The sequence below is a fragment of the Pecten maximus genome, chromosome 3, assembly GCF_902652985.1.
Source record: "Pecten maximus chromosome 3, xPecMax1.1, whole genome shotgun sequence".
Taxonomy (NCBI): Eukaryota; Metazoa; Mollusca; class Bivalvia; order Pectinida; family Pectinidae; genus Pecten; species Pecten maximus.
This window is the reverse complement of record NC_047017.1, coordinates 46619640-46647163: the sequence shown is the minus strand read 5'-3', so window position 1 is coordinate 46647163 and position 27524 is coordinate 46619640. Positions and strand designations below refer to the sequence as shown.

At 37.7% G+C, this 27524-nt stretch overlaps 1 protein-coding gene across 1 annotated transcript; it reads right to left on the bottom strand.

Moving 5' to 3' along the window:
• Window positions 1-208: 208 nt before the first annotated feature.
• On the bottom strand, window positions 209-26752 carry LOC117324352 (sodium- and chloride-dependent glycine transporter 2-like). The gene is made up of 13 exons (XM_033880164.1): window positions 26403-26752; window positions 25044-25175; window positions 24427-24694; window positions 23017-23149; window positions 13821-13955; window positions 13574-13677; window positions 8100-8224; window positions 3340-3452; window positions 2664-2795; window positions 2253-2352; window positions 1927-2027; window positions 1505-1672; window positions 209-1140 (listed from the first exon to the last, which is right to left on the bottom strand). The coding sequence occupies exons 1-13, from the start codon at window positions 26590-26592 to the stop codon at window positions 961-963; spliced, it is 1881 nt and encodes a 626-aa protein (XP_033736055.1). The 5' UTR covers window positions 26593-26752; the 3' UTR covers window positions 209-960.
• Between the last annotated feature and the right edge of the window lie 772 nt (window positions 26753-27524).

Sequence of the window (27524 nt, the reverse complement as noted above, 5' to 3'; positions counted from 1 at the left end):
TTGCTCAGATTACCGTGTAACATTCAGAAGATGTCGTATAAGGATGAAATAGTGGTACGATTTCTGTGGCTCGGCATATTTCTTTTTCTAAATTCATCTCTAATGCTTTTCATTTGTGTGTGTTATCCTGTATATCCTGATATTGTGGTAGAGAAGATTGGATATTTTCTTTTTAATGCATGCCTTACTGAATGTTAATACTCTCAAGGCCTTGCATAATTGATTTTAATGCAAACATAGTCAGATCTTTAGTTTGGTTAACATCGTGTTGAAGTAAAACAGTAAAATTGAGCACAGCAACGTTTGAATGATTTCCTTAAAACGTAATTAATGATAACATATACGTATTGTGATAATGGTTTTAGAGAATGCATGTGATTAGATTGGTAATATTTTTCCACAATATACATGTCACGGGCTTAACCGAAAATTTAGATGACGCTAAATTACCAATGCGATACTGCGATTTAGAACGAGTGCCTGACTAAGAAATTATTAACAAAATAGATTGAAACGAAAAGCAATCTAATTTAAACTATAACACGATCTTAATAGTGATATGTGTTTAAATTCGGATAGGTTCCCATATAAAATGAAGGAAAGTATTCGAGGCTTTCCTGCCCTCCTCGGTTTCTTCCGCCTAAACAAGCCAAAGACGGCAGAAAGACCCTGCGGTAAAACTATTTGTTTTATTTTTCTTATATTTATCATTCGAAGGACTTAACTTCATTATATTCATTATATATATATATATATATATATATATCTCTTTATAAATCTAGATAAGAGTAGCAATCTTTAATCTAGACCAGCACATGGCAGTGAAGCAACTAGTAGTCTATCATTCTAGAAATATATCCTAAAACGAGTGTTGGCGGACTGAAGAACGGAAATATAACCCCATAAGTGCAAGAAATAAAGTCAATACAATTAAGGAATCGAGCCAAATATGGTGAATAGTCAATATAATGGCACCGCTTCACAACGTTTCTTTGTAGGATATCTCCTCTGGCCAGTCAGGTTGTAGTAGGCTATGTCTGTCCATGTCCGCTCAGTCTGTGAGCAGTCCAGGTACTCTCGTCGCTTTGCACTCTCACTAGGACCCCAGTCACAACTCGGTTGTGTAAGATTTGTCCATTTCTGTGTAAAACAATGCAAAATGAGGTATGACATTACTCCTTACATCTAATGAGCTGCTTAAAGCAAACAGACAGATTCAAGGTTGTGTTTTCAAAGTCTTTGAGATTATTATTGAAGACGTTTGCATCAGCTGCATTTTTCATAAAGAATCGTTATATAAAAACACAACAATGTGTCAGGAGTTTGTATATCAGCCAGACGAATATACATATGGATATTGAGCTGTAATATACTCTCTGCTATATCTTTTCTAATATAAACAATGTGAAATATGGTATTTCGTGGTATGTTTTCGTAAAACATGTTGTAAATATACTCCTTTGAAAAATATATGTAAACTTACAAATCAATTAGATAATGATACCTGCTTCAGTGTTCCATTTAATTTATTGAATTTCCAGACTATATATAGGGGTATGGGGATGACAACAGAACACGAGATCACCCAGCCAATCACACGTGTGTACTCCGGATATTCATACGAGCCGTACTTCGGAGGTCGGTACTTGACAAAGCTAATCAGGAGAAGCAACTGAAACCCCATAAAACAAGAAATGAGTTCTATTTTAACAGCAATTCAAGCAAACAGTAGATGAATACAATATGTTGTTCAGGTAACATTGTGTTTATAATCAGCGCATTGAAATTCAAGTATACAGTGATAAGCTGAGGAAGAAGAGTATACTAATGGCGTTATCAAAATAGGAAATCATTTAATTGTTCTGCAAAATCTTGTTCAGTCAATTCAGTAAGCATATTTCCCGAATGGTTTAAGTCGTTACCTACTAGAAACATGACCGGTGAAATATAAGCTGCAGCTAGTCGGAATACGTGAGGCAATTTTCGCCCTATCATTTCTTGTAAACCACAGTCAACACGATCACCTCCTGTGAAATAATTGAAAAGCTGGTATTATCAAACTTGGGACCACTCTAATATAAAATATAAAGAAATATTAGATTTTATTCGGGGTTTAGCATATTTATGAAATTCCATAAACGTTTCAATAAATATCATGATGAAACTTTTGTTACTTGTTTTCGCAATCATCCAAAAGTTTCACATTTGTCCGGTGGAAAAAAAATGGATAGTTTCTCCTATACCATACTTACCATAAAACCACATGATGGCGATAACCTCTAATAAGGCTATCACTACCACCGACCAAGTTGGCAAATACCAATCCACAAGCTGGAACATGTACGGTCCCGCCTGGAAACAAAAATGCTCACGATTCGGACACGTTCTTTAATGAATTTTAACGAGGATGCGACATGTGTGAATTCCTATTTTTGCGACTTGCACCGACACATCTTTATCATCATAGACTTCAAGATACCATCTCATATAGCACATCTCATGTCATTATGGGATAAAGCCTGGTGTCAAATTCGATTTAGCTATGATTCTCGTTCTAATTCATAATCTATGCTCTTATTAGTTTCTCTCTTTCTGTATGTCTCATCTGCGTGTCTGTTTCTCAATGTAACAAACTAACATATCCGTTTAAGGTATGACTGTACCTGTGTGCAAAAAGGAAGATTCAGGACAAGCATCACGGCGTTTATCAGGACAACTAAAAGTACGCGTCGGTGCCGACCTAATCTATTACCGAATCCTTCCAGGAATGATACCACCGTCTCTGTGCACACAACCTGGAAATAACCCTGCTTATTCAGAAATTACAGGAAAGAAACTATTACAGGGAGAATAAAATGTCGGACACTAGCTATTTTTATAATCGCTTGATATAATTATTTTTTTCAAAACTACTACTGAAACAGACACTATATGTGCTGTCGATTATCATGACAAAACAAACTATATATAAAAAAGACATTTGACATCCAAAAGTAAAATTGCTTTTAATCCGATTTCTAAAAGAACCATTTATGGTTCACTTTTTCTGTTTAATGACATCAAAGTAGTATATCTTAAAACTGTTGTATGGTCGCCAATGAAGGCTAGTGTAAATTTGGAGTGGAACTTTAAAGCAATGTGGTACATTTTATGAAATGAGTATGTTATGCATTCGTAAAAACGTAAAATATTATCACAAATGAAAATCATGCACGTTTTGATCTCTGTGGAGGTGATTTAGCCACGTCCAGCTACCAATCATCTTAGGTTAGTACTTATCACATAGTGTTTAAAATGTTTAGATGGTATCAGTAATGTTAAGACTGTTCAGTGTTATACCTGTGCGTCGAGTCCTACAATAGTGACAGCAAGGAAGAATACCACAGCCCAGACATACGGAAAAGGGAGATAAGCTAATGCCCGACTGTATCCTACAAGTCCGATAGACATGCCTGCAACACAGATGTTATATAATTGAATATTCTTTGTATTACGGTTCAAAACTATTGACAATTATAAAATTGAAAGTGCTTTATATTTGTGCTAATAGCCATGCATATACACATGTTTATCCCAAAAGGTTGGTGTTATCCAACTTACAGGGCATAAATGAATCATTATAACTGTCGTATAAATATACAATTTAAACCGCATGTAAAATAAGCTGAAAATGAGTTTTGACTTTTTTTTTCAGGCAAGGTGACCTTTGACCGGGACCGCCTTTTTATCACGGGATCCACGACGTTTTGATTGACTGGTACGGTACGTGAAGGCCGCTTCACGCCGTCGCCGAAATAATTTTAATAGTGGGATCGCAGAATGCATCGTAAACGTCGTGCAGACGTAGTGCGCACAATTGTGTGTTGTGCGATACGCGTGCGATTGAAACGCATTTCTGTGCGGTTTCAGAAGATTGGAGATAGAGATTGCGCATATGACAAAAATACGGAATGATTCGGTCAAGAAAGAAAATTTATATAGATAGTTATCTGCATAGATTTATACAGATTTATGATACAATTTCCATGAATCTACTTTCATAACAAAGGTCTACGTCAGTATGGCTATTATAGTGTACATCTGTACCCACGTTTTGGAGCAAAAAAAGGGAAATTTGATGAATTTATAAGACTAATGCAAACCAGTTATAATCATTTCCTTACTTTAAACAGGTAAAAAGGGTAAACATATTGTTAAAGTTATTTAAACTAGAGTGTAATCCACCCAAAAGTGTCGCTCTCACATTGTTTGAAGTCTACAGCGGGTTAGGGATGTCCCAGAGTCAACGAATCACCATCAATTACATCATTTTGTGGTGTCATGTATTTATAAACACAACATGACAAAGATTACATCATTCCGTGATTACATCATTTTGTATTCTGTAGAAGTATGGGCTTTGACAATTTAAACATTAGTGAAAAACTACATTTACTACTACTAGGTATTAAAAAAATTATATGGCGATATCGGTAGATTATATTACATATAGAAGTTAAAACAAGAGCAATGAGTCTTAGGCATCAACTGATAACGAGTAGTAATGTATCTAGTACTATGTATAACTTAATGTTTAATTTACAGGTAAATGAAATCATAGAGTTCAAATACTTAAAGAATGTTCAGAATATATATATAAAGAAACTGGTATACACTTTTATATGGGCTGATCACATAATATGTACATTTAAAAGAAATATACCCAAAGAAAATAGAACTTATAAGCTATGTTTTAATGGAATCGGCGATGAATATCATTATTTATTTCAATGTGAACATGCAACTGTCAAGCAGATAAGACAATAATTTATTCAATATCACTACTATACTAAGCCTAGCCTTATCACAATGCAAGAGCTGTTTACCATATGTAACGTAAAGGTTTTATCAAATGTCAGCTACTTCAGCAAAACTTGAAAAGCTGTTGGAAGTATATCATTAGTTTATCATTGTAGCATTTGTTTTTTTTTTTAATAATCTTTGTTTTGCTATCCGCCATGTCTACATGAATTTGATGTACGGTGACATCTTGTCACATACCCTGTGTGTCTGGGAAATCTAAATATAATCTTACGTTGATTCAAGGATCTACCTGGTTTGACTTAACTATATGACACCCGACACTTCACGCCTCGATGGTGAGTGATAATTGACAAGGTCACGGACTGCAGCCCAGGCTGAGAACCAGCAGCTGCTGTCTAGTTCACCAAAATCACAATAATTAATTTAAATGTCTAAAATAGACTCCACGATTGATATGGCGACAAATTTAATTCCATGAATGATATTAAAAAAAAGTGTATATACATGTATCTTTGTTTTAAAATAAAACCATTCCGAACGCTTTGGCATTATTTGTTATCCATTCCTTAATCTCTATATAATAGCTATCGCACACACTTCATTTTGATCGCCAATTAGCCGACTCGAAACGAGCGCAATTTTACTATATCGTGTGCCCATCGTGCAGACATTGTGCACCCATCGTGTAACGTTGTGCGATCCCACAACTGTAATACACAAATGTATTTCAATTTTTAGCCCACCATCATCAGATGGTGGGCTATTCAATTCGCCCTGCGTCCGTGGTCCGTCGTCCGTCCGTCCCTCCGTCCGTCCGTAAACAATTCTTGTTATCGCTAATTCTCAGAAAGTACTGAAGGGATCTTTCTCAAATTTCATATGTAGGATCCCCTTGGTGCCTAGTTATGCATATTGCATTTTGAGACCAATCGGAAAACAACATGGCCGACAGGCAGCCATCTTGGATATTGACATTTGAAGTTTGTTATCGCTATTTCTCAGAAAGTACTGAAGGGATCTTTCTCAAATTTCATATGTAGGTTCCTCTTGGTGCCTAGTTATGCATATTGCATTTTGAGACAAATCGGAAAACAACATGGCCGACAGGCAGCCATCTTGGATTTTGACAATTGAAGTTTGTTATTGCTATTTCTGAGAAAGTACTGAAGGGATCTTTCTTAAATATCATACACAGGTTCCCCTCGGTGCCTAGTTATGCATATTGCATTTTGAGACAAATCGGAAAACAACATGGCCGACAGGCAGCCATCTTGGATTTTGACAATTGAAGTTTGTTATTGCTATTTCTCAGAAGGCACTGAAGGGATCTTTCTCAAATTTCATATGTAGGTTCCTCTTGGTGCCTAGTTATGTATATTGCATTTTGAGACCAATCGGAAAACAACATGGCCGACAGGCAGCCATCTTGGATTTTGACAATTGAAGTTTGTTATCGCTATTTCTCAGAAAGCACTGAAGGGATCTTTCTGAAATTTCATATGTAGGTTCCTCTTGGTGCCTAGTTATGCATATTGCATTTTGAGACCAATCGGAAAACAACATGGCTGACAGGCAGCCATCTTGGATTTTGACAATTGAAGTTTGTTATCGCTATTTCTCAGAAAGTACTGAAGGGATCTTTCTCAAATTTCATACACAGGTTCCCCTCGGTGCCTAGTTATGCATATTGCATTTTGAGACTAATCAGAAAACAACATGGCCGACAGGCAGCCATCTTGGATTTTGACAATTGAAGTTTGTTATCGCTATTTCTCAGAAAGTACTGAAGGGATCTTTCTCAAATTTCATATGTAGGTTCCCCTCAGTGCCTAGTTTTGCATATTGGGACCAATCCAAAAACAACATGGTCGACAGACAGCCATTATGGCTAAATCTTAAATTTTATATATAGGTTCCCCTTGTTTGAAAAGTACTAGCTATAGAGGGCTGTTTCTGAATTTACACAGATTAGTAAGACTTAGAGAAAGGGAAAAGTAGAGAAAAGATCAATCTGACATGGAACCTATGAAGATCATTCAATGGTGGGCGCCAAGATCCCTCTGGGATCTTTTGTTTTCTGATAATTAACTTTTTATCAAAGAAAAAAAATCAAGTCTAAAATATGCATTAATACCATAGTCTATAATCGGTTTTTGTATGACGTTTGATGAACATCTATGAAAGAAAAACCGTTGCTAGGTGTTAAACTTTAACAATTGATAATTTTTCATATTCAGCACAGTAACTTTGGCGTTAACCTTGGAACCCTGAAACACAACTATGTCAGAATAAATTCTATTACTAGGTGTTAAATTAAAAAGAGTTGATGGTATTCAGTGTCTAGCTAATGGTCTTGGCTTTGACTTTGGAATCCTGAAACACATCAAAGCTAGTAGTATACTCATATTTGACCTCCTTGTCAAAGAATGAAATTACTAGGTGTAAAACTTGCATCGGGACGAGACACGACGGACATGACGACACTATTTGCCCAAAATCAATTACATGACGGAGGCACGGTAAGCAGTAGCAGTTTGAGAACATGGACACGGCCATTGTCTTTGCATCTGTTATAATAACCAAATATATATCCAAATGTACCAAACTTTATCAAAATCATACATTATCTTAATTTGGACCAACCAGGAGCCTCTAATTGGTGGTCATCTTGAATCCTTTATCGGTATTTTTAAAATGAACATTATGTTATCATCCCTCCCATCAAGTTTCACTATATTTGACATAACATTTTCAGCAAATCAGATGGCGGACATTTTTATGTTTGTTAAATTAATACTGCCATTGTCTAAGTAAAATCCAACCACATGTACATACATATTCTCATCGAATTCGAATTTATCTAGATTTTGATCTATCAGAAGCCTACCTTTGACGGCAATCTTAATTCAGCATTTTTTTCCGGCATAGCCGTATAATATTCGTTTGGCCCCGGACATGACGCGACAGCGTGTGTTATGGGCCAAGATGAAGTATGTGATTGGTCAATGTAGCGGTAAATGCAAAATGCAGACATACAGTTAAAAACGAAATCAAGTTAAGATTGAATACAAGCTGAATCTTGATTCAAATGCAGTCTTATCATCACCAAACATGATTCAAACTGATAGAATTTTGTTATCCGTGTTGAAACGCATTAGTTCGTTAATTTATACCTTATAACCACCAGCATTAAAACTATGCCATTTATTTTTTTTTAAAATATGTCTTGTTTTCGTTTTAAATTCATTTACACCTCCCCCGAATGGCGGAGGTACAGAAATAGCGCTAGCTCATACCAGACTTAACAATTTCCTCAACCGGAACAACCATTTCGTTCGCCATCACACCGATGACAGAGAACAGGACGACGCTGCTGAATAGCGCTATAAATAGGTCACCAAAGATGCCGAGCAGCACATTTCTACAAAAATAAAAAGAACATACATATAAATAGGTTTAAATGCTATTCGCGTTTGATACAGCTCGATGGCAAATTCTCCCCTCCCTTGTTATATCCTAAGGTTCGTTGAAGCCCATTTTGACCGCTGACGAGACCTGGTATTGCGGAACAGCTGTATGGGACAGTTTTATATTAACAAACTTATTTATTAATGTTCTATCCACTTGAATGCGTATTGTATATTTGTTTAGATATGCCTCTTAACATATTTATGTAAAAACAAGAGGCCCAGAGGGCCTGTATCGCTCACCTGGTTTCATGAGATATTTGCCACTGGTATTGCTATGTCAATATATCATAGGCATTTTATATGGTTACATGAACATTGTTTTTATTGTAATTCTCAAAATGTCAATTTAGCCAAGTTGATCCCTTTTGGCCCCGCCCCTAAGCTCGCTGGGTGTCTTCGGCAGTATGCTTCAGTGAGGTAGCACTATAAATCGGCCCAAGTTCCGGCCTATCACAAGGAGACTTAACACGAACATACCGCAGCCTCCCAAAGCACACATACGCACTCACCACACGCATACATGTCGCACGCACGGGAGGCCGTCCTTAAATGAACTTAGCTGTTAATAGGACGTTAAACAAAATAAACCAAACCAAACCAAACCCCGGGGGTCAGCCCCACCAATTGTACAATTTTGAATCTCTACCCCAAGGGGATGCTACCTGGCGAATATGAGCGATATATATATATCCATTGCTTAGAGAAGAAGTTGTTTATATCGATTTAGGCAAATTAACCCCTTCTGGCCCGCCCCTCAGCCCTCAGCCCTATCATTTGTACAATTTCGAATCCCTACCCCAAGGGAATATTACCAGTCAAATATGTGAGATATCCATTGCTTAGTTTCAGAGGAGAAGTCGTTTATATAAATCTAGCCAAACTGGCCCTTTTTGGCCCCGCCCCTAAGACACCCAGGGGGTTAGCCCCACCATTTGTACAATTTTGAATTCCTACCCCAAGTAGGTGCTACAAGGCAAATACGTGAGATATCCATTGCTTAGTTTCAGAGGAGAAGTTGTTTATATCAATTTAGCTAAATTGACCCTGTTTGGCCCCGCCCCTCAGGCCCCTGGGGGGTCAGCCCCATCATTTGTACAATTTTGAATTCCCACCACATACATGTAGTGATGCTACCAGGCAAATATGAGCGATATCCAATGTTTGGTTTCAGAGAAGAAGTCGTTTATATCAATATAGCCCGATTGGCCTCATTTGGCCCCGCCCCAGAGGGTCAGCCCCATCATTTGTACAATTTTAATCCCCACCCCATAGTGATGCTACCAAGCAAATATGAGCGATATCCATTGCTCGGTTTCAGAGAAGAAGGCGTTTATATCAAAATAGCTAAATATACTCCTTTTGGCCCCGCCCCAGAGGCCCCCAGGGGGTCAGCCCAATCATTTGTACAATTTTGAGTCCCCTACCCATAAGGATGCGTCTGACCAAATTTGGTGAAATTCCGATCAGCGGTTATGAAGAAGAAGTCAAATAAGTCAATTGTTGACGGACGGACGGACGACGGACGCCACGGCATAGCATAAGGTCACCTTGGTCCTTCGGACCAGGTGAGCTAACAATATGATATCTCCACTTATAATGATAAACGTATTGATAAGACAATAATAATATTTCATTAAGTTTATGGATAAATCAATAATAGTATCTTATTATTCTTTCCGGCTGCGACGTTTATTATGGCTTATCGATCCAAGAGTCGTTAAGGTACAGCTAACACTCGGAATTGTAAATTAACCCTTTCATGTTGATAATGTAACGCTATATACCGCTATTCCTTATTTTCTTTATAGCACACAAAAAAACACTCGTGTGTTTACCTGTATATATTTTGACAGCTGTTTCTTCAAATACATCTGTATATTTCAATTTCAACATATTTTATTGACATAAGATGTAATTTTGTCAATAGGATTAGACATCAGGCATTGCCTATATTAGTCCTCTCCTTATATAATAGGTGGCAAACAAACATATATACACACATGAATTAAGATTAACAATGGTGCATCAAAAGGGGAGGCAACTCCTCAATGTGAAGACAAAGGTTTATTATACAAAAATGAGGTGAAACTCTAAAATGATTTTGGATGTTATTTTTTGATTGCTGAGTGCATCTATTTGGTCAAATTGAATTTATTCCCCCAACAGATACAGGCCTTAAAGTCCATTTGTGTAAAACAATAGCCATCCACTGTTAGGGATCAAAACCCAAATTCATCAAATAGATACATACTTTTAGGGTGGGTTACACCAACTTGATCTGATAGATTAATATTTATGAGAACTTTACTAATAGGAGTTGCCTCTATCTGATATATAAATATAATAATACATACATAACATAATTGTAAGTGAATTGATGTAATAAAGATTTAGTACGGCTGCCCATAGCCTGCTGTATCATGGTGGTCATCTTAGGGTTAAGATATTATTTCATACTGAAGAATAAATAGTTCAAAGTATATGTGAATTTCATGTAAAAAAATAAAAATAATTTAGAGTCTCTTTGACTGTACTATAAAGTTTGATACATGTAAAAGTATATCTTTATTCTGGTTGTCATTGCAGCTGACACAACCATTTGTAAGGACTTCAACACACATGTGATTGTGATATTGATGTATTAATTGTTGTTCAAGAGATTGGCGGAGATTCTGATAATTATTACATTCAGTAAAAGAATGAGTTACAGTTTCAAAAGACTGGTTGCAATCACACATTGGGGATTCGATTAGATGATCTATATAACGATCATAATTGAGATTACTTGTCTTATTTCGTAATTGACATAGAACAATATTAATGTAACGACTACCGAGATATTTGAATACATCAGTTGTATCAGATTTGTTATGCAATTTTGTGTTTAATGATTTTTTGAACTGTGCTGTAGAGTTGATATTTATGAGTTGAGGGTCTAGACTATTCATTTCGTTTAACAAAGATGGAAAAAAACTTTCAAAATAATTCACTGTTCGGCACAAGGGGGGTCAAATAATCTGTTTGTACGAAGAGCATAACGATCAAGAGTTTCATCATGAATATACGGTTCTATAATTTCTCTTAAATAATCTGGGGTTTCATTATTCATTATCTTGTACATTAAAATAAGTTTATGTTTATTTCTTCTATTACTCAATGTTTCCCATGCTAGTTCATTATAAAGTTTATCATGTGAAGTACCTTTTCGTAGGCCTGTAATTAATCATCCTGCATCCAGTTGGATTGATTCTAATATAGTTTTTAGGCTTTTGAACAGTTATCCCAAACAACATCTGCATACTCAATGATTGGTCTTATATAGGCAGTATAAATAGTATTTAAAGATTTCATATCTATTTTATTTTTCAGTAGTCTTAATATGTTAATCCTTTTAAATGCTTTATCATAAACATTAGATATTGCTGGTTCCATTTGGCATCATCATTCAGAGTTAGACCTAGATGTGTATGTGCTTTGTTTTCAGTAATTGGTTCATCATAGAAATTTATAATAGGATGGTTTTTATCATTTTTTCTAGAGAAAATTACTGATTGTGTTTCAGCAGGATTAAATTTAATATCCCATTTAGATGCCCAGTTTTTAATGTTATTTAAATCATCAGATAAGTTTTGAGCCAATTCCATGGGGTTGTTATCACTTATACCATAAAGAGAAGTGTCATCGGCAAATAGCTTAATTTTGTTAGTGACACAATCAACAAGATCATTAATATAAATTAAAAACATTAATGGTCCGAGGACTGAACCTTGAGGAACTGGATCAAATGTAGATGCATGACCTTCAGTTAAAACTCAATGCTTTCTGTCGGATAATTTTTTTTTGAACCAGTTTAAGAGATTCCCTTTAATACCATATGATTCTAATTTATAAAGTAGACCTTCATGCCAAACCCTGTCAAAAACCTTACTTATGTCACAGAAAATGAATCTGATTTCTTTATTTTGATCCAGGCAGTTAACAATGGTATGGTAGATAGACAATAATTGATTAACAGTAGAATCTTTTGGTGTAAATCCAGATTGATGTTTAGTAATAATTCTATAAGTAGTCAGGTAATTGTATAGGTATTTGAATAAACTTTTTCTAACATTTTACTAAAACATGATGTATCCGAGATGGGTCTGTAATTTTGACACTTCATTGATTAAGCCTTTTCCTTTATATATGGCATTGATATTAGCCATTTTCCAGTTAAGTGGAATTGAACCTGTTTCAAGTGTTTTATTAAATAAAAGAGTGAGAGGAAGGAGTATAGAGGGGTGAAGGTTTTTGATTATTTTGGGGATCATATCATCAGGTCCTGATGGTTTGTTTCCATTCAAAAGGAATAACTGATCTTTTACATCCTGCTCAGTTATTATGATATTGTTTATGGAATGCTGGAGATTGTTGGAAACTTCAGGTACTGATCCAGTGTCAGGTGAGGTAGATGATATAGAAATAAAATATTTATTAAGACACTCAGCTTTGTCAAATGGATGTTGGGTAAGATTGTGATTGTGTACTAGTGGGGGGATAGAGGTGGATTTGTTATTTATATTGAGAACATTCCGTGCAATTGTCCACCTTTTATTGGGAGGTATAGTTTTGTCATTCAGTGATTTTTGTAAATTTTCAATATATGTTTTCTTTGCTTCCCGTATCTTACTTATAATTTCATTTCTTTTGTTTCTATAATTCTCCCAATGTATAATTGAATTAGTATCTGTATACCAAGTGATATCAGCGAACACTAGACCATCAAAGACATTTAATCTCGATCGGTCCACATACAACATTTATAAACAAAGATGTATAGAGCGAGAGTAAACTCCCCTTGTCAAAGCTATGTAGAAAATATACTATCATATAATATTACACGTACACTATAATGTATACCAAAAATCTTGACTTTGTTTCTTTTCTGAATAATTTATCTCTAATCGTCCAGGTCGAACGAGTCAATCTGCTAGGTATTTAAACTAAAGCAGCACCACCACCACAACCATCATAACCACTACCACCATCACCACCACTACCACCATCACCACAACCATCAACACCACCACTCCCACCAGCAACACAAAACACCACCATCACAGCCACTAACACCACCATCACCACTAACCCTACCACCACCACCATCACCACCATCATCAACACTACCACCACCACCCATCATCACCATCATCAACACTACCACCACCATTACCACCACCACCATCATCACCACCACTTCTTTCTATAGTATGTTGGTATTTACATGAAATTTTCTTTACCATAAACGTTGGAATCATTACCTGAGGCAGTTTTTGTGGAATTTCATATGACTTCCCATCACCATTACACCGCCCCAGCCTGGACCAAGGCTGTAAAAGGCCATGAAAGTAGACTCTATCCATACCTGTAAGTAAATTGTATAGGATTTGCCTCAGTTATCAACTGGCATATAAAAGGAGATTGTTTTTCTAAGTAATGTACATTATCTCTTACATTTTTAATTAAACGCACATAGAAACTGAATAGAAAACATGTAAGATATCAAACCTTTGAGGTCGCCAGTTTGGTAAAATCTGGTGTAATCAAGTAGAGAAGGCCATCTTTCGCGCCATTTTGAGATAACGCTTGAATCAACATCGCCAATCCAATAAGAGGAGGGAAGAATGTCGTTACAAGCATCAGCTGTAAAATAGAGAAACATATAGAGCATGACGAGCAGAAGACAGAGGAAGGATTGTTCAGTAGAAAAGGTATGTTGGATTGGAGTAGTAACCTTAACAGTAGGGCTGGTATATGACAGAGAAGTAACTTGTACAGTAGCACGGGTATATGACGGAGGAGTACTAAATAAGTTAAAAACCTTGATATAATCAGAAATCAAATAATTTCATTGCGCCGACAGCCTTTGCTAAGTCCGTCACAATAGTGTTACAACACCGACAGTCTATACATTGTCTGTCACGAAATTGTTACTGTGCCGACAGCCGATACCCAGTCTGTTACAAAAGTGTTACAGCTCAGACAGGCCATACATTCTCTGTCACAAAAGTGGTAAAGCGCCGACAGCCTATACAGTTTGTCACAGAAGTGTTACAGTGCCGACAGCCTATACACACTATGTTACAAAAGAAATAAAGAGCCAATAATTCATACATTGTCTGTCACAAAAGTGTTACAACACCGACAGCCTATACATTGTCTGTCACGATAGTGTTACAGCGCCGACAGCCTATACCCAGTCTGTTATAAAAGTGTTACAACACCGACAGCCTATACATTGTCTGTCACTGTCTGTCACGATAGTGTTACAGAGACCAACCAACCAATTGTTTTCCCATAGACTTTAGTGTTAACGTTTTGGAGTATTTCATTCAAATTCTTGAATTCAATATGACAATTATGGTTTATAACAAAAGTTTAGGGTCTGATATAACACCTAATCAAAAAAAAAAAAGTTGGGTCCTTCAGCTCAAATTTTCTCCATGGTAGCCATTTTGAAAATAGGTGAATTTCGCAGTAAATATTTTCAAAAATCTTAAATGTTTACCTGTTTATTATTATTACGTGAACTTTGGGAAAACAATCAATCGGAATTACGAAATTTATATCAACATTTCTTATTGATAGTTACCTATCAGGCTACATATCTATTTTATCACTTCATAACATACTGGCCAATCAGTGGCTGCCAGACATTTCATCCTTGGCTCAACTTTCTATGCACAGGGGCTGTTTCAAAAATATATTTTTTCAATTGGTTGGTTGTTCCCTACAGCGCCGACAGCCTATACCCAGTCTGTTATAAAAGTGTTACAGCGCCGACAGCCCATGCACACTGTCACAAAAGTGTTACAGTGCCGACCGCCTATACAGTCTGTCACAAAAGAAATACAAGAGGCCCATGGGCCTTAACGGTCACCTGATTTTTGGAATATTTTGGTAAATTTGAATGAAAGAAGGAATTTGAAAACAAATAAAACAAATGATAGTCAAAAATGTGATTTCCCTATAACTATAGTAAAGTTTATCCCCTCCCATGGTGCAAACGTGAGACCCCAGGGCTAGGAAATTCACAATTATGGTAAAGCACCTCAAGACCCTTCGATCTGTGAAGAGTATTTAATTCTACCTTATTTGGGTTGTAAGAAGAAGATTTTTGAAATTTCAGTTAATTTGACCCTTTTTGGCCCCGCCCATCAGCCCCTGGGGGTCAGTCAGGGCCAACATGTACATCAAACTGTCATCCCAAGCTGATAACGTTAACGAAGTTAGAATGAATTCCAATAAAAATTCAACAAATAACAGTCAAAAATGTGATTTCCCTATATAAACTATAGTAAAGTTTACTCCCTCCCCTGGGGCGAACGTGAGACCCCAGGGTCATGAAATTCACAATTTTGGTAGAGCACATTAAGACCCTTCCATCTATGAAGAGTAATTAATTCTAACATATCTGAGAGTAGAGAAGAAGATTTTTGAAATTTTAGTCAATTTGACCCTTTTTGGCCCCGCCCACCAGCCCCTGCGGGTCAACCAGGGCCAACATGTACATACCATCAAACTCATCCCATGCTGATAATTTGAACCAAGTTAGAATGAATTCCAATACAAATCCAACAAATAATAGTCAAAAATGTGATTTCCCTATATAAACCATAGTAAAGTTGACCCCCTCCCCAGGGGCAAACGTGAGACCCCAGGGTCATGAAATTCACAATTTTGGTAAAGCACCTTATGACCCTTCCATCTATGAAGAGTATTTGATTCTACCATATCTGAGAGTAGAGAAGAAGATTTCTGAAATTTTAGTCAATTTGACCCTTTTTGGCCCCGCCCACCAGCCCCTGCGGGTCAACTAGGGCCAACATGTACCTACCATCAAACTGTCATCCCATGCTGATAATTTGATACAAGTTAGAATGAATTCCAATACAAATCCAACAATTAATAGTCAAAAATGTGATTTCCCTATATAAACTATAGTAAAGTTTACCCCCTCCCCAGGGGCGAACGTGAGACCCCAGGGTCATGAAATTCACAATTTTGGTAGAGCACATTAAGACCCTTCCATCTATGAAGAGTAATTAATTCTAACATATCTGAGAGTAGAGAAGAAGATTTTTGAAATTTTAGTCAATTTGACCCTTTTTGGCCCCGCCCACCAGCCCCTGCGGGTCAACCAGGGCCAACATGTACATACCATCAAACTCATCCCATGCTGATAATTTGAACCAAGTTAGAATGAATTCCAATACAAATCCAACAAATAATAGTCAAAAATGTGATTTCCCTATATAAACCATAGTAAAGTTGACCCCCTCCCCAGGGGCGAACGTGAGACCCCAGGGTCATGAAATTCACAATTTTGGTAAAGCACCTTATGACCCTTCCATCTATGAAGAGTATTTGATTCTACCATATCTGAGAGTAGAGAAGAAGATTTCTGAAATTTTAGTCAATTTGACCCTTTTTGGCCCCGCCCACCAGCCCCTGCGGGTCAACTAGGGCCAACATGTACCTACCATCAAACTGTCATCCCATGCTGATAATTTGATACAAGTTAGAATGAATTCCAATACAAATCCAACAATTAATAGTCAAAAATGTGATTTCCCTATATAAACTATAGTAAAGTTTACCCCCTCCCCAGGGGCGAACGTGAGACCCCAGGGTCATGAAATTCACAATTTTGGTAGAGCACATTAAGACCCTTCCATCTATGAAGAGTAATTAATTCTAACATATCTGAGAGTAGAGAAGAAGATTTTTGAAATTTTAGTCAATTTGACCCTTTTTGGCCCCGCCCACCAGCCCCTGGGGGTCAACTAGGGCCAACATGTACCTACCATCAAACTCATCCCATGCTGATAATTTGAACCAAGTTAGAATGAATTCCAATACAAATCCAACAAATAATAGTCAAAAATGTGATTTCCCTATATAAACCATAGTAAAGTTGACCCCCTCCCCAGGGGCAAACGTGAGACCCCAGGGTCATGAAATTCACAATTTTGGTAAAGCACCTTATGACCCTTCCATCTATGAAGAGTATTTGATTCTACCATATCTGAGAGTAGAGAAGAAGATTTTTGAAATTTTAGTCAATTTGACCCTTTTTGGCCCCGCCCACCAGCCCCTGGGGGTCAACTAGGGCCAACATGTACCTACCATCAAACTGTCATCCCATGCTGATAATTTGATACAAGTTAGAATGAATTCCAATACAAATCCAACAATTAATAGTCAAAAATGTGATTTCCCTATATAAACTATAGTAAAGTTTACCCCCTCCCCAGGGGCGAACGTGAGACCCCAGGGTCATGAAATTCACAATTTTGGTAGAGCACATTAAGACCCTTCCATCTATGAAGAGTAATTAATTCTAACATATCTGAGAGTAGAGAAGAAGATTTTTGAAATTTTAGTCAATTTGACCCTTTTTGGCCCCGCCCACCAGCCCCTGCGGGTCAACCAGGGCCAACATGTACATACCATCAAACTCATCCCATGCTGATAATTTGAACCAAGTTAGAATGAATTCCAATACAAATCCAACAATTAATAGTCAAAAATGTGATTTCCCTATATAAACCATAGTAAAGTTGACCCCCTCCCCAGGGGCAAACGTGAGACCCCAGGGTCATGAAATTCACAATTTTGGTAAAGCACCTTATGACCCTTCCATCTATGAAGAGTATTTGATTCTACCATATCTGAGAGTAGAGAAGAAGATTTTTGAAATTTTAGTCAATTTGACCCTTTTTGGCCCCGCCCACCAGCCCCTGGGGGTCAACTAGGGCCAACATGTACCTACCATCAAACTGTCATCCCATGCTGATAATTTGATACAAGTTAGAATGAATTCCAATACAAATCCAACAATTAATAGTCAAAAATGTGATTTCCCTATATAAACTATAGTAAAGTTTACCCCCTCCCCAGGGGCGAACGTGAGACCCCAGGGTCATGAAATTCACAATTTTGGTAGAGCACATTAAGACCCTTCCATCTATGAAGAGTAATTAATTCTAACATATCTGAGAGTAGAGAAGAAGATTTTTGAAATTTTAGTCAATTTGACCCTTTTTGGCCCCGCCCACCAGCCCCTGCGGGTCAGCCAGGGCCAACATGTACATACCATCAAACTGTCATCCCATGCTGATAATTTGAACCAAGTTAGAATGAATTCCAATACAAATCCAACAAATAATAGTCAAAAATGTGATTTCCCTATATAAACCATAGTAAAGTTTACCCCCTCCCCAGGGGCAAACGTGAGACCCCAGGGTCATGAAATTCACAATTTTGGTAAAGCACCTTATGACCCTTCCATCTATGAAGAGTATTTGATTCTACCATATCTGAGAGTAGAGAAGAAGATTTCTGAAATTTTAGTCAATTTGACCCTTTTTGGCCCCGCCCACCAGCCCCTGGGGGTCAACTAGGGCCAACATGTACCTACCATCAAACTGTCATCCCATGCTGATAATTTGATACAAGTTAGAATGAATTCCAATACAAATCCAACAAATAATAGTCAAAAATGTGATTTCCCTATATAAACTATAGTAAAGTTTACCCCCTCCCCAGGGGCAAACGTGAGACCCAAGGGTCATGAAATTCACAATTTTGGTAAAGCACCTTAAGACCCTTTCATCTATGAAGAGTGTTTGATTCCACCTTTTCTGTGAGTAGAGAAGAAGATTTTTGAAGTTTTAGTCAATTTGACCCTTTTTGGCCCCGCCCCTCAGGCCCCTGGGGGATGGGGACCATATAATTCACAATTTTAGTTGAACTTTAGCCATAGAAGCTCCCTGCCAAATTTCATTGAATTTGGTTCAGTGGTTTTGGAGAAGAAGTTTAAAATGTAAATTGTTTACGGACGGACGACGGACGACGGACGACGCACGACGACGGACAAAAGGCGATAAGAATAGGTCACTTGAGACTTTGTCTCAGGTGACCTAAAAAAGCCAATAATCCATACATTGTCTGTCAAGAAATTGTTATAGTGCCGACAGCCTATTCACAGTCAGTCACAAAAATGTTCCAGCGCCGACAGCTCGTATTCAGTCTGTCACAAAAGTATTATAGCACCGACAGCCCTTACAGTCTGTCACAAAAGTGTTACAGCGCCGACAGACTATACACTGTCTGTCACAAAAGTGTTACAGCGCCGACAGCCCATACAGTCTGTCACAAAAGTGTTATAGCGCCGACAGCCTATACACAGTTTGTTATTAAAGTGTTACAGTGCCGACAGCCCATGCACAGACTAACAAAAGTGTTTCAGCACCGACAGCCTATACATTGTCTGTCACGAAAGTCTTACAGTGCCGACAGCCTATACACAGTTGTGTTATAGCGCCGACAGCCCATGCACACTGTGTCATAAAAGAAATAAAATGCCAATAATCCATACATTTTATTACATTTTTACCAGTGAAATATCAAAAATTATTCATTTTATAGAAGTGATATTTTTCACTAGTGAAGAATATCATATTTTTCACTAGTGAAAAGTGAAAAATATCACTTTTGCTGATTTGACCAATCAAATTAATGATTAGAAAATACCACAATAATTGACCAATCAGAAAGCCCGACATATATGTCAGCACCTGGACAGGGGGAACTATATTTTTTTATGCAAACTTTCGCTGTAGGCCTAGTTAGCATACGGGGTAGGTTTTTCGTTGATAAAAAATGTAATAAACAGAATATCTAACAGTACATTTGTATCTTCAGTAATACCAAATATATTTCACTCGTGCGGCTAATATTTTGATATTTTTCACTCGTGCTGCGCACTCGTGAAAAATATCAAAATATTAGCCCCACTCGTGAAATATATTTGGTATTACTGAAGACACTGTTAGATATCCTCTATGTCTGTTACATTATTGTTATAGCGCCGACAGCCTATTCACAGTCCGTCACAAAAATGTTCCAGCGCCGACAGCTTGTAATCAGTCTGTCACAAATTGTTACAGCACCAAAAGCCTATACATTGTCACGAAATTGTAACAGTGCCGACAGCCTCTACTCAATCTGTTATAAAAGTGTTACTGTGCCGACAGCCCATACACAGTCTGTCACAAAAGTGTTACAGCACCAACAGCCCATACACAGTCTGTCACAAAAGTGTTACAGTGGCGACAGTTTGGTTTGGTTTATTTTGTTTAACGTCCTATTAACAGCTAAGGTCACAGCCCATACAGTCTGTCACAAAAGTATTATAGCACCGACAGCCTATACACAGTTTGTCACACAAGTGTTTCTGCACCGACAGCCCATACAGTCTGTCACAAAAGTATTATAGCACCGACAGCCTATACACAGTTTGTCATAAAAGTGTTTCAGCACCGACAGCCCATACACACTGTGTCACAAAAGTGTTAGTGCCGACAGCCCATACACAGTCTGTTCCAGCGCCGACAGCTCGTATTCCGTCTGTCACAAAATTGTTACAGTGCCGACAGCCCATACAGTCTGTCACAAAAGTATTATAGCACCGACAGCCCATACAGTCTGTCACAAAATTGCTACAGTGCCGACAGCCCATACACAGTCTTGTCACAAAAGTATTATAGCACCGACAGCCTATACATAGTCTGTCACGAAAGTGTTACAGCGCCGACAGCCTATATATAGTCTGTCACAAAAGTGTTACAGCGCCGACAGCCTTTACACAGTCTGTCCTGTCACGAAAGTGTTACAGCGCCGACAGCCTTTACAGTCTCTCACGAACGTGTTACAGCTGTAACAAAAGAGTTACAGCGCAAACACCAAAGATAAAAATAGAAAAAAAACTGATAAGTGTCCTAATAATTTTCCTTCATGTAAACGTAACCAAACGTCACCAAAGTGACCATACAGTGTACGTTTTAACCTTTGATTGGCAGACGAGTCAATATTTATTGATGAATAAGTGGTTTGGAAAAAAATGGTTACGTTGCTGAGCACAGGTATAACTGAACGAGTTACAAATACTCCTTCTCGCGTTTCTCCAATTTTACATTTCATTGTTGCTGTCATTCTTGCTTCAAAACTAAATTTGACTAGACTATTGACACAAATAATATTCAACGAGCAAATTCGATGTTTAACTGTTAAGTGTTAACATTAAAAAATTTATGGGATTCAATTTATAGAAATGAACGTGCAAGACTGTACATACATCATACTGTTTACATCTTAACGATTCGATCCGTTAGTTGTTTTTATTTAATTCCTCCATTTTACCTGTATGTATCGGCACATTTCGTTCACGAGACATGCACTTTACTAAGTAATCTTAATCAGCTAGTTACTCCACAACGTGTACATGAATACTAGTATATTATGCATGCATATACTTCAGATACTATTAAAAGCTTCTTTTTTTTTGGAGATTTATAATAGCGTTAATTATCTAAATACGCTTATTTTATAACAAGAGATCCCAGAGGGATCTTAGCGCCCACCATGGAATGATCCATATCAGTCATATGAAAGGCTGATCTTTTCTCTTCTTTTCCCTTCTTTCACTCTTTCTTCAAAACATTAAATAACTTTAGATAGCACAACATAGCATTAGAGCAACCTGGAATTGTGCAGATGGCCACACTATTTGTCCTCAATTTAGTTCTTTCAATCAGGCTTGCGTGTGCAATTGGAGACCAAGAAAAACCTCCAATTTGAGAAAGACTCATAATGACAAGATGGTTGGATGTTGGCTACGTTGTTGTCAGGTTGGTCCTATACAGGAATTTGTGTAACTAGGAATCAAGGGGAACCTACATTTGAAATTTGAGAACTAGCAGTAACAAACTTCAATTGTCAAAAACAAAGATGGCCACCGGTGGTCATGTTGTTTTCCCATCAGTACCAAAATGCAATATACACAACAAGAAAGCAAGGGACATTCATATGAAAAAAACCTTCAGTACTTTTTGAGAAATAGCGATAACAAACTTCAATTGTCAAAATCCAAGATGGCCGCCAGTCGGCCATGTTTGTTGATTTTTAATCGGTCTCAAAATGCCATACGCACAACCTGAGACAAAGGGAAACATACAAATGAAATCTGAGAAAGATCCCTTCAGTACTTTCTGAGATCTCGCGATAACAATCTTCAAAATACAAGATGGCCGCCTGTCGGCTATATTGTTTTCTGATTGGTCCCAAAATGCAATATACACAATAAGCAGTCAATGGAAACCTACATATGAAATTTAAGAACGATCCCTCAAGTATTTACTGAGAAATAGCGATAACAATCTTCAATTGTCAAAATCAAAGATTGCCGTTTGTCGGCCATGTTGTTTTCCGATTGGTCCCAAAATCTGTATTAAACTTCGCTATCTGATAACAACCTTCTTTCACTCTACCATCAAAACAAATAATAACTTTAGATAGCATAATATAGCAGAAGCAACCTGCAAATTGTCTAAAACCCAAGATGGCCATACTCTGTCATCCAATTAGTCCTTTCAATCGGGCTTGCATGCGGAATTGGAGAAATAGCGAAAACAAGAATGGCTTTTTGACGGGCGGCCGACGGACGCAGGGCGATTTGAATAGCCCAGCATCTGATGATGGTGCGCTAAAAATATACTACAGCTTATTTTTTCATTTAAACCGATCATGATTATTTTTTGTTTTAAATCGATCATGCTTACTTTTTGTCGGCGTTATAATAACTAACATCAGTATATTTTTTAATGTTATAATAAGGGTACATCGATGAAATATTACCTACCTTTCCGATGGTCTTCACGCTCTTCAAAAGACCTATAATTACAATCACTTTGAGAAGTATTGTCCATAACACAAGAGTCCAGCGCAGAGATCCCACCTCGTCTATACCGCCTGATAGGGATAGGATATTGTGCCTACATGTACAATACAATTATATAAAGTATCTTGAAATACACATACCCAGATCACAGGTGTTTACTAGAGGAATTTTCCGACTCATGAAATGACAACTAAAATATGAACCTCTTGAGGGGAACATTTAGCATTTACCGAACATTTCAGAATATTTCATTGTTCAAATCTCATAGTATCGGACATACAACAGCAAAAGGGAAACAGGTAAAGTCTATAAAAGGCCGCTCCTCATCCACACATCTATACACCACATGACCTAATGTATAGGAAGTCACAGCAGCAAAGACACAAATCGACCTAGCGATGATATAATAATGGCGAAAAGCTATTCTACAATGTGTTTCTTCTATGAACTGCGAGTACATATAAGGTGAACTACGCTATATATCTTTTACTTCTCAAGAAGATTGATTTTACTTTCGAGCTAAGAAAGTAGAACACAATACCAATAATTCCTTAATCTTTCTGAAAACATTTTAATACAAGCTTTAGACTGCCTCCTGTCTCTAGAATATTGAAGTTATAAATAAGATTGAGCTTTATAATTTTGGTTTCGAGAACATATGCCGTGGTTTTTTTTAAAAATAAGTTGATAGTCTAGTCTCATTTGGTTTGGTTTAGTTTGGTTTGGTTTATTTTGTTTAACGTCCTATTAACAGCTGAGGTCATTTAAGGACGGCCGCCCGTGAGTGCGACATGCATGTGTGTGTTGAGTGCGTATGTGTGTTTTGGGAGGCTGCGGTATGTTCGTGTTAAGTCTCCTTGTGATAGGCCGAAACTTTTGCCGATTTAAAGTGCTACCTCACTGAAGCATACTGTCGAAGACACCCAGCAGCACACCCCACCCGGTCACATTATACTGACAACAGGCCAACCAGTCGTCTCACTCCAAGTATGCTGAGCGCTAAGCAGGAGTAGCAACTTCCATTTTTAAAGACTCTGGTATATCCCGGCCGGGGCGGAGAACCGAAAGCCTTCCTCACAGTGTCGAACGCTCAACTAAAGGCCAAAAGTGAGGCATTGTCAACGGAGACATTAGGAAGAAGAAAGTTGTTAAGAGAGAAGAGAAAAGATAAGATCCCAAGTTTAGTCGCCATTTACGATCATGCAATGGGGGCAGCAGGTACAATTCTTACACTCGTAAGTTAGCTTGGCGATTCTTCTTAAACATCTATCGTTCACTTAAGCATAAAATGCTTAGATAACATCAATAAATTGATAAGTTTTACCAAAATTTGACAAAGATAGAGGTAACAAGCTTTTTGTTTGTGCTTACTGCCAAAATTCTTCTTCTGCTGTAACTTTAGTGGTGTAGTCCTGGTAAATGGTGGCACTTCCCGTGGAATTCCATTGACTGCCATTAGTACTCGATGACAAGAGCGTGTGCGACACTACACATGAATTAGTGTTCCATGTGTTCCCACAAGAGGTCCATGGTAGCTCAGTAGTGAATGACTGCCTCAAATACTCTAGCAGCCAGTAGCGCATTGTAGATACATAGCTGACGTAGCATAAATTCAGCAGGGCGATGGAGATTCCAATACCTGTGATAGAGTGCTGTGATAATAGCTGACTTTATATTGACATACACTTTTGACAAACCGATGCCATGTATGTACATTATATTCAGTATTATGGACACATATGTTACAATACGTGATAATCAATTATCAGAAACATTATCTGTCGTGAATACTATCATTGCTACATCGCCACTAGAATGAAGAATACGGTATATGCTATAACAACACTAGATATATGTGAACATTGAGTTAAAAAAAGAAAGATGTTAAATTAACGATATGTAAAAATACATGTATAACAATGAAATCTAAGATGAGCTAATACGTTCTACAAATGAAGGATTTTTCTCAACTATTTTACACGTATTACCTTTGAAGAGAGGGAAAAATGCCCATATTTCAAACACTCCTTTTCCCGAATATTGTCCAAGGAAGATTTCGAGAAAGTAGAGGGGTACACCACAAGTAATCATAGTTATTGTGTAGGCAATCAGGAACGCACCTTGATGAGGTAAAACAATAAACCTTAGTTTAACAAAAGTAATCGAAGCAATGATCCTTGTAAGAAAATGGCCAAAATATGAAGTTGAAGACAGACAGTTGAGAATAATGGTTTGGTTTGGTTTTTTCTGTTTAACGTCCTATTAACATCCAAGGTCATTTAAGGACGGCCTCCCGTGCGTGCGACATGTATGCGTGTGGTGAGTGCGTATGTGTGTTTTGGGAGGCTGCGGTATGTTCCTGTAAGTCTCCTTGTGATAGGCCGGGATTTTTGCCGATTTTAAGTGCTATCTCACTGAAGCATACTGCCGAAGACACCCAGCAACACACCCCACTCGGTCACATTATACTGACAACGGGCCAACCAGTCGTCCCACTCCAAATATGCTGAGCGCTAAGCAGGAGTAGCAAATATCATTTTTAAAGACTGGTATGTCTCGGCTAGGGGACAGAACCCAAAACCTTCCTCACAGCGGCGTTGCCCTGCAGGTAGGGCGTAAGAATTGTACCTGCTGCCCCCATTGCATGATCGTAAGAGACGACTAAATTTGGGATCTTATGTCTTCTCTTCTTTCTGAACAACTTTCTTCTTCCTAATGTCTCCCTTGACAATGCCTCACTTTTGGCCTTAAGTTGAGCGTTCGACCCTGTGAGGAAGACTTTGGGTTCTTTCCCCAGGCCGAGACATAGCAGAGTCTTTAAAAATGGTAGTTTCTACTCCTGCTTAGCGCTCAGCAAATTAGGAGTGGGACGACTGGTTCGCCCGTTGTCAGTATAATGTGACCGGGTGGGGTGTGCTGCTGGGTGTCTTCGGCAGTATGCTTCAGTGAGGTAGCACATTAAATCGTCAAAAGTTCCGGCCTATCACAAGGAGACTTAACACGAACATACCGCAGCCTCCCAAAACACACATACGTATTCATCACACGCATGCATGTCGCACGCACGGGAGGCCGTCCTTGAATTACCTTAGCTGTTAATAGGACGTTAAACAAAATAAACCAAACTAAATCACAGCGGCGAACGCTCAACTAAAGGCCAAAAGTGAGGCATTGTCAAGGAAGACATTAGGAAGAAGAAAGTTGTTAAGAAAGAAGAGAAAAATAAGATACCAAGTTTAGTCGCCTCTTACGAATCATGCAGTTGAAAATAATGTACATATACACGTTTATTACAAAAAAGGAAAAGAAAAAAAGGCGAACAAATGTATAGAATGTACTGCACTTACCTCCTCCATTTCTCCATACAAGATAAGGAAATCTCCAGAAATCCGACATCCCGGTCGCGTAACCTATCAGGGAAACAACAAATTCTAGTGTGCTACTCCAGGTTACACGCGGTGTTGATTCGTCTGAAATATCCTCATTGATGTACCGTTTCGAAGACGGTTGATCATCACTTTCTTCTATCATTTTCATGCTTAGAGAACCCAGAAATATCAGGAAAATCAAGCAAAATTTCTCAAACGTCAATTACCTTTTAATCCAACGTCTCAGCGAAACAACATTAAATGTGCAATGCTGATGACTTCTCATACACCCGGCAACATATTTGCATACACATTAACCTATATCGTAACGCTGCTATTTATACCCAGACAGACCGCTTTTGTTCGGATACAGGTAAATTTTGCAAGCTTTGCTGATTCATATATCAACAATTATGATGTTTTCTGTACACGCACAACACACATATTTAAATAACGATTCTAACTTTTAACTCTTACACTCGAGACTAAAAAGACATCATTAGTACAGAAATTGGTTCTGATCATAAAAGTAAAGGTATTCCAGCTACAAAGGGTAACAGGCAAAGCTTATAGAATTAAGACTTCATGGTAACTAAGCTTACGTGCATCTCAGACAAAATACGACTTCAAAGGGATATCAGTGTTTTAAACGAACGTACATGAGTCACTCAAGTAAATGTTATATTGAGATAGTTAGTATTGTCGTATATGTGGCCAGGTGTTTAACAGTTACTAAACATATTAAAAGGTGAGTCAGAAATTGGTCAGTACGACAAAGACCCTCTGGAAATACCACATGGAACTTGCACAGAAAACCAAGACATTTACTAAAAATATTTTTATTTAAAAACATTATACACATATTTAAAATCGCAGCGTTACCTCAACGATATTACTTACACGAGACATGAGTTTATATATTTGTTTTACAATTTTCACATTTGCAATTGTCCAACTGTCTGGTCAAATGCAACCAGTTATAGGATTATTAAAGATATAGGTAAGTGGCTCAATTTCTTTTTTTTCCGTCTTCTGAATTCACTATGTACTTAGTAAGAATATGTTGCCTTCGATACGTCTAGAACACTTCATGTATTTTTG

What these genes read in the sequence shown, in the direction of transcription:
- LOC117324352 (XM_033880164.1), bottom strand. Translation starts at nt 26,592, where the DNA reads ATGAAAATGATAGAAGAAAGTGATGATCAACCGTCTTCGAAACGGTAC. An exon ending in GCGTGAAGACCATCGGAAAG is followed by an intron (nt 13,956 to 23,016) that starts GTAGGTAATATT and finishes TCTATTTTACAG; the next exon opens with CTGATGCTTGTAACGACATT. An exon ending in TGAGGAAATTGTTAAGTCTG is followed by an intron (nt 3,453 to 8,099) that starts GTATGAGCTAGC and finishes TCTGTGTTGCAG; the next exon opens with GCATGTCTATCGGACTTGTA.